Source organism: Salvia splendens, chromosome 7 (assembly GCF_004379255.2).
Source record: "Salvia splendens isolate huo1 chromosome 7, SspV2, whole genome shotgun sequence".
NCBI lineage: Eukaryota > Viridiplantae > Streptophyta > Magnoliopsida > Lamiales > Lamiaceae > Salvia > Salvia splendens.
Genome location: NC_056038.1, coordinates 28,007,987 through 28,015,304, shown reverse-complemented (window position 1 = coordinate 28,015,304; position 7,318 = coordinate 28,007,987). Strand labels below are relative to the sequence as shown.

Genomic DNA, 7,318 nt, shown 5'->3' with positions numbered 1-7,318 from the left:
CCAACAAATCAAAATAAAATCCCAAATCTCGCGCCAAATTATCATCTAATTTGGCTTCTACATTTCATTTCATATCTTATTTGCGGTACAAACAAACATAGTGATGATGATCAATGTATAACTAAAGGATAAATCTCACGCATTATATCAAAAAATGGAAGATGAAATTGGATGGATTTTGAAAACACGGGTTTTACTATAATAGTTTTTTGGTTTACTCTGTGTTTTTAAATCTGTATTGTGAACTAAACGTTTTTAGAGTAAACTAAACCATATACCCTTCATTATAATGACGTTTTGTTTCACTTCGTGTTTTCAAATCTATGTTATGAACTAAATCGCTTTTATAGTCAACTAAAACACTCTTTTAGTAAATTGTGTGTTTTGATCTCTAGGTAGTTCGCATTTATGAAGTGGTTTTCCTATATCACTACTTCAAACAAACATATCTATATATTTTCAACTGATATACCAACATCATCTAACATAAACACGCCAATTTGTAACATTTAATCCATGCCAACATATTTTATTTTTATTTTATGTTGAAATACAACAAGAAAATAATAATTTTTTTTTTGTAAAACTATGCACTCCGGAGACAATCACGTTAGCCACGAATTCACGGATAGTGTGTGAAATATTGAATCTTTAGGTTAACATTTGAAGTGAAATTAACTTGCTGATTTGGCTATTCTTTCCTATTCCTTAGCTTATGATGATTTATTTATATGATTTATTTTATGTATTAAAGGTAAATTAGCGGATCAATCTTTTTTTTTAATTACGAAATACTTGATGATGCTGTAGATTCATTTGAATAATGTTGTAGTGTAATGTAGATAATACACTTGATGCGTTGTTATAATGTTGTCGGTTTTTTTAATCTTTAATATCTAAAAAAATCCTAATAAATTTAAAGTTGATATAACTTTATTCATTTTAACTATTCTTTTATACCATATACATAATATCAAATTAAAGGTAATTGTATGAGGTATCTCACGAAATCACCCTAAGTTCAATTTATATAATGCGAAAAAATGTTATGTTTGAATTTGCAAGCTGTTGTGGTGTAATAAACCAAGTACAATGTATATAATGCCCTAAGTGCAATGTATATAATGCCCTAAGTACAATGTATATAATGCCCTAAGTGCAATGTATATAATGTCGAAAAATATTCATATTTTCGAATTGTATGTGTATATTTAATACGATTGTCAGTTCGATCATTTAACCGCTCAATGCCCTATTCGCGTGTATATAATGCACGCGGAAAGCTACATCTGCACCATCTATCTTTTTTTTTCATCTAATAAACTACATTTGCAGTAGTAATAAACATAATGACATGACCATATTTAAGCACAAATGGAGAACATTCGTCAACAATAAACCGTGAGTTGACTATATATGAATTGGTAGCTAAGGTAGATAGAATTCCATAATACTATGACATTCTTGTTGTGATATGAATCATGATAACTGAGTTTGAGCTTCTATTATTTGTGTTTTGTTTAATCTCTTTTAAAATTCAAATCCATGCATTTTACTACTAGTACTTGTTATGTGTTCCTTTCTATCTACTTGCCACAATCTCTTTCATATTTAACATTTACAAATTTCAATTTTCAATACAATTTTTAAAGATTATTACGGAGTACTTAATTTATTGCAGAACATTAAATATATATTTTTTCACTGTAGAATTGACATGTCATGCCAAATTTCTGGATTTGTAATGGATCAAAATGAGATCAACAGCCATTGCAGTGAGCAGTCCACTAGGGCCCATTGGGCTTCCTGAAAACTGCAATTCATCATCGATCACACAAATACAGAGAGCGCCACTTTTTACTGCAACAAATATAATCTCGCCGTTTGAAAAGTAGAGAGATTTTTATGAGATAACACAAAGCACAAATTTATGGATTTAGTTTTGCCGCGGTTTGTGTCGCCCAAACTCAAGAATTGCAGCTCGCCAAATGCTCCCACGCTGCGAGGTGGTTTAGTTCAGGCCAGTCGGAAAACTGCTAGGGTTCGTTCGGAATTCGACGCTAAATTGAATGGCGCCCTTTCTGCTGACTTCGACCCTCGATTTACTGACCGGGTTAGCACCATACTCACACTCTGCTTTATGCGTCATTTTTTCAATTTTCAGAACATGGTTTGTTGTGTATTTTGTGAAAAAAAATCGTAGCTACTTAAATTTCGTCTGCCCATACATTATAATGAACATGTTTGGTACAACAGCAAAAGGCCCTTGAAGCTGCCATGAACGACATCAATAGCTCCTTCGGGAAAGGAAGTGTTACGAGGCTTGGGAGTGCTGGTGGAGCATTGGTGTAGGTGTTCTTTTATAATGCTAACTAATGCGTTCCAGTTGGTTATAACAATATTTGTGGATGAAGCTCTAAATGGAAATAAAATTGGATCCTGCTTCTCCAAATATTGATCACGATTCTCCTATTAAAAATGATAACTTTAACTGCAAGAGGAGTTTAAAATCCTGCATTTGTTTACATATTCCAAATTCTGCAGTTTTTTCTTATGAATCTTCAGTATATCTATTTCGTCATGCAGGGAAACATTTCCTAGTGGCTGCCTGACCTTGGACTTTGCTTTAGGTGGTGGTCTTCCCAAAGGAAGAATTGTAGAGGTTTTTATTTACATCATCCGATGCTATCTCATTTCATTTGATATTGCTTGCTTTGTATCATGAACACAATGGGATTATAATTCCAAAAAGCATGAGTATTTCACATCATGCTGCGTATATGATCAAAACAACTCTAGACACTCGCAAATTTGCGATATTATGGAACATTGGGATGTTTGCATGTCATACTGACACGAAGTTCGGTGACCTATATCGTCAGTTTGTCGTTTTATTATACAATGGACAAAGTCCTAATTGGTCAGTGCTTGATTATATTAACTCTGCTCTATGGAGTCTGATAATATTGAACAAGCTTCAAATGGTTCATGATTGTAGTTTACTAGTTATAGGCAATACTGGATGGAGCCTGATAAATGATAGTTTGTGTTTTTCCTTGTCAGATATATGGGCCAGAAAGTAGTGGAAAGACCACTCTAGCCCTCCATGCAATTGCAGAAGTGCAGGTCTAGTATGTGCTCACTTTTTCTTCTGTCCGTTGGTTATCACTTGAAAAGTCCATGCAATCCTCCTCACGTTTGACGTGAAGAACAATCTGACATTCTTTTGACATTGGACTATCAGAGGCTTGGTGGAAATGCTATGCTTGTCGACGCGGAGCATGCTTTTGATCCATCTTACTCTAAATCTTTGGGGGTTGATGTAGAAAATCTAATTGTTTGCCAGCCTGACAATGGAGAGATGGCGCTAGAGAGTAAGAAATCATGTTGACATTCAAAGAATCTAACTACAATTTCTAAGATTGGTGGCCATATCCTTTAAGCTTAATTTACTTACATAATTTGTTATCCTTACACTTTTGTCTGTGTCAGTTGCTGATCGCATCTGTAGGTCTGGTGCTGTTGATCTCATTTGTATTGATTCAGTCTCAGCACTTACTCCTAGAGCTGAAATCGAAGTTAGTCATAACTTGTGTTGCATTCATTTGAAAACTGATTTTTACTTCGTATAAAGTAAACAACTTTTGGTAAGCACTTTCTGCATAGGGTGAAATTGGGATGCAGCAAATGGGTTTACAAGCACGCCTTATGAGTCAGGCTCTGCGAAAGATGTCAGGCAATGCTTCTAAAGCTGGATGTACACTTATATTTTTAAATCAGATCAGACACAAGGTACTTTATGGAAAATGTTTTAGTTCCCAACTTATTTAGAGGCAAATAGCAAATCCTACTTTTCGAATTGTGTGATACGTTCATTTTTTCTCACTTTGATATTCTGTTTTCAGTTTACTTGCTTATAGTCTTAAGCCTTGTAATATTACACTTTTGTTTGGGGCAGATAGGAGTGTATTACGGGAATCCCGAAGTGACAAGTGGTGGAATTGCTTTGAAGTTCTTTGCATCTGTCCGACTTGAGATAAGACCTATTGGGAAGATAAAATTGGTATGTCCTGATCTGGCTATGTTAGCAAATATTAGCCTGTTATATTAATTGTTTTAGCAATGAATCTTAAATGCTATATGTTGTTAAAGGTTAAAGGTGATGAAGATGTCGGTGTTAAGGTTCGTGTGAGAGTTCAAAAGAGTAAGGTACATGACAAGATTTTTTTTAATTCTGGTTTTGGTCAAAAAAATTGCGACCCCATCCTAATGTTCTATCATGAAAATGGTGGTTCTGCTGTGTTTCTATAACATTTCTCAACATTTTTAGATTTTTTACTATGCAAAATACCTAGGTCATATATGTCTGATCTTGTTTTATGTAGGAAATTTTACTTTCTATTTTAACCACCATGCCCATTCTTCTTTATTTCTAACCACCACTCTTTTTTAAGCCTACACATCCATAATTTCTGATACTTTTGTGCAACCCCTCCGTGATTGGAAATTGGACTATTGGAGTTGAGAATGCATCCATATCTGTTCTATATTTCCTTGTGTTTTGTCTCAATTGTGCACATTGCATGTCATCGAAACAAAAAAGTAGACATCTTGACCTCGATGTAATTTTATTTTCTTCACTCTAGTGGACATTAGTTTTGACTTTTAAGCTAATATACTTTTTGGTAGGTGTCAAGGCCGTACAAACAAGCTGAGTTTGAAATTATATTTGGGGAAGGAGTCAGCAAACTGGTTTGTGCAGATGTGCATATTGTTTCTTTCTATCTTATTATTATTTTCGTACTCTTATGTTGATTTCACTTTCATTTTAGGGCTGTGTTCTGGATTGTGCTGAAATATTTGATGTTGTTTTAAAGAAGGGGTCGTGGTACAGCTATGGAGATCACAGGTTTGATTTGTCATTTTTTTGGTTGAAATGAATGGATGATATAACACAAGTTGTGTGATTGGTTAGTCGGGTCTCTAATTATATTATTTGGATGGGGTAGTGATAAAATGCAAACTCATATATTGTATAAACTCCAAACTTTTCAACACAATGTCAACACAACTTCAATAGAGTGTAAAATTTCAAGATTTTGATGTCAACACAATGTCAACACGGTGTCAATCGTTGACACTGTGTTGATATTTTTTATTGCTGTTATTTTATAATCTGTTGACATTTTTTAACGGTCCAGATCATAGTTTGGAGTTTGTACAATATTTAGAGTTTGCATTTGATCACATTCCTATTTGGATGTCTATTAAGTTAAAAACTAGTATATAGTTGTGTATAATAACTTTGCTATTAAGGGCGCTGGCTGCTGAGGCTATATACCTAGACTTCTAAAGCTCCTTATGGACCTCGCAGTAATTATGATACGGGTGGCGGTTGGAAAGTATACAGGCTCGGGAATAGGGAAGTCGTTTGGCCAAGTGAGCGCCAGCAGAACAACCCCACAAATCTCGGCTGACTTGGTTAGTTGTTCATGCTAACCGATGGAGAAGATTTGGGAGAGAAAATCGACAATCTTGTTAGGTTGTTATATCAGTTTCATTGCTTCTATGGAAAATCGACAATCTTGTTAGGTTGTTAATTTTTCTGCATTAGTCGTCCATATGTAGTAAGGACCCTAGGCGATAGAAAGCATCTTGGAAATCAGTAATAGGACGATTTAGTCGTTGGCCTCCTGCGTGAGGATTCCTCTTTCGTTGTTTATCTTCTGGTCGTTTATTTCGAGCAATAAAGCCATCTCTCTTCTCATAAATCCCCTGGTAGTTCTTTGTGGTATTTGGTTGAGCACAACTCGTGCTTGTTATAGTTTGTCGACCTTTACTCCCACAATTTGGTGCGGTGAACGATAGTTGTTACGCGCAACATGAACAGTCGTTTGGACAATTTGGAGAAGGTTGCCGGAAATCTAGAAAAGCAATCGGAGACATTAACCGCACCAAATTGAGACTCGCTCGTTTGTTGACGCGCATTGAACATTCAATTCATCAACCATTGCGGTTAATGTTTCTGATTGCTTTTCTAGATTTCCGGCAACCTTCTCCAAATCATCCAGACAGGTGTCCGTGTTGCGCGTAACAACCATAGTTCACCGCACCAAATTGTTAGGAGTAAAGGTCGACGAACTATAACAAGCACGAGTTGTGCTCAACCAGATACCACAAAGAAATAACAGGGGATTTATGAGAAAAGATATGACTTTATTGCTCGAAGTAAACGAATAGAAGATAAACAACAAAAGAGTAATCCCCATGCAGGTGGCCAATGACTAAATCGTCATATTACTGATTTCCCAAGATGCTTTCTATCGCTGAGGGTCCTCACTACATATAGGCGACTAATGAAGAAAAATAGAAGCAATGCAACTGAAATAACAACCTAACAAGACTGCCCATTTTCTCTCAATCTTCTATATCGACTAGCATGAACAACTAACCAAGTCAGTCGAGATTTGTGGGGTTGTTCTGCTGGCACTCACTTGGCCAAACGACTTCCCTATTCCTGCGCATGTATCCTTTCCAACCGCCACCCGTATCAAATTACAACATTTTTAACATTACTTTTAATTTTTTATTTTGAAATGCATACACATGAGCTACTCATTGTTTTGTTAGAGGTACTTAAAAGTATGAGGAATGTGTTGCTAACCCAGTTTTTCCTATGTGGAAACCTTGTTTGCCTTCATGTATACCTGCCCTCAAGTAATGCATCGTCAATCCCATTATTCTGTTGACTTTGAAATGTAGGTTGGGACAAGGAAGAGATCGAGCATTACAGTTCTTAAAGGAAAACCCTCTCTTGTCTGAAGAGATAGAGAAGGTACTGCACCCCTATCCTGAATCCCATTGTATCATTATTCATTAGACACAAGCGTGTTCAGAAGATTGAACAAAACACAGCCCCAGTTATAGAAATGGTATCTGCATAAAAGAGTGCATTATTATAATGCCATGCCAGCTACAAGTTGGTTTGGTAGTAGAGTACAAGACATGTTGTGCTTAAGGGATTATGTTGCCTCTTGCAGAAAGTCCGAGGTGAGTTGACAGAAGGCAGCGGCCAAATAGGTTCGTTTGTAAAGTCATCGATTCCACAGTCCGACGAGGAAGATGCATTCCAAGAAATGCAATGAGAGGAATGGCTGCATACACCTTGTATTATTCATCAGACTTGTTGTGTGTTCATTTTAATTTTAATTTTAATTTTAATTTTAATTTTATAGAACATGAATATTGGTTGCAACTCGGTGCAATTGCTTCTATATTCAGTTGGAGCAGACATGATTATGAATGAATCAAGATTGCT

General features: G+C 35.7%; 1 protein-coding gene across 3 annotated transcripts; it reads left to right on the top strand.

The window, feature by feature from the left end:
• Positions 1 to 1,856: 1,856 nt before the first annotated feature.
• LOC121741995 (DNA repair protein recA homolog 1, chloroplastic-like) lies at positions 1,857 to 7,255 on the top strand. 3 transcript variants are annotated; one of them, XM_042135000.1, is made up of 13 exons: positions 1,858 to 2,113; positions 2,257 to 2,348; positions 2,587 to 2,662; positions 3,064 to 3,126; positions 3,245 to 3,374; positions 3,493 to 3,578; positions 3,667 to 3,792; positions 3,959 to 4,063; positions 4,153 to 4,209; positions 4,690 to 4,752; positions 4,833 to 4,909; positions 6,763 to 6,835; positions 7,041 to 7,255. In XM_042135000.1, exons 1-13 carry the CDS (start codon positions 1,931 to 1,933, stop codon positions 7,143 to 7,145), a joined length of 1,236 nt encoding a protein of 411 aa, XP_041990934.1. In that variant the 5' UTR covers positions 1,858 to 1,930; the 3' UTR covers positions 7,146 to 7,255. The 3 variants fall into 3 exon arrangements, with proteins under 3 accessions (XP_041990936.1, XP_041990937.1, XP_041990934.1); XM_042135002.1 differs by lacking the exon at positions 4,153 to 4,209 and having other exon boundaries at positions 1,857 to 2,113; XM_042135003.1 differs by lacking the exons at positions 6,763 to 6,835; positions 7,041 to 7,255 and adding an exon at positions 5,375 to 5,896 and having other exon boundaries at positions 1,857 to 2,113.
• The last annotated feature ends 63 nt before the right edge of the window (positions 7,256 to 7,318 follow it).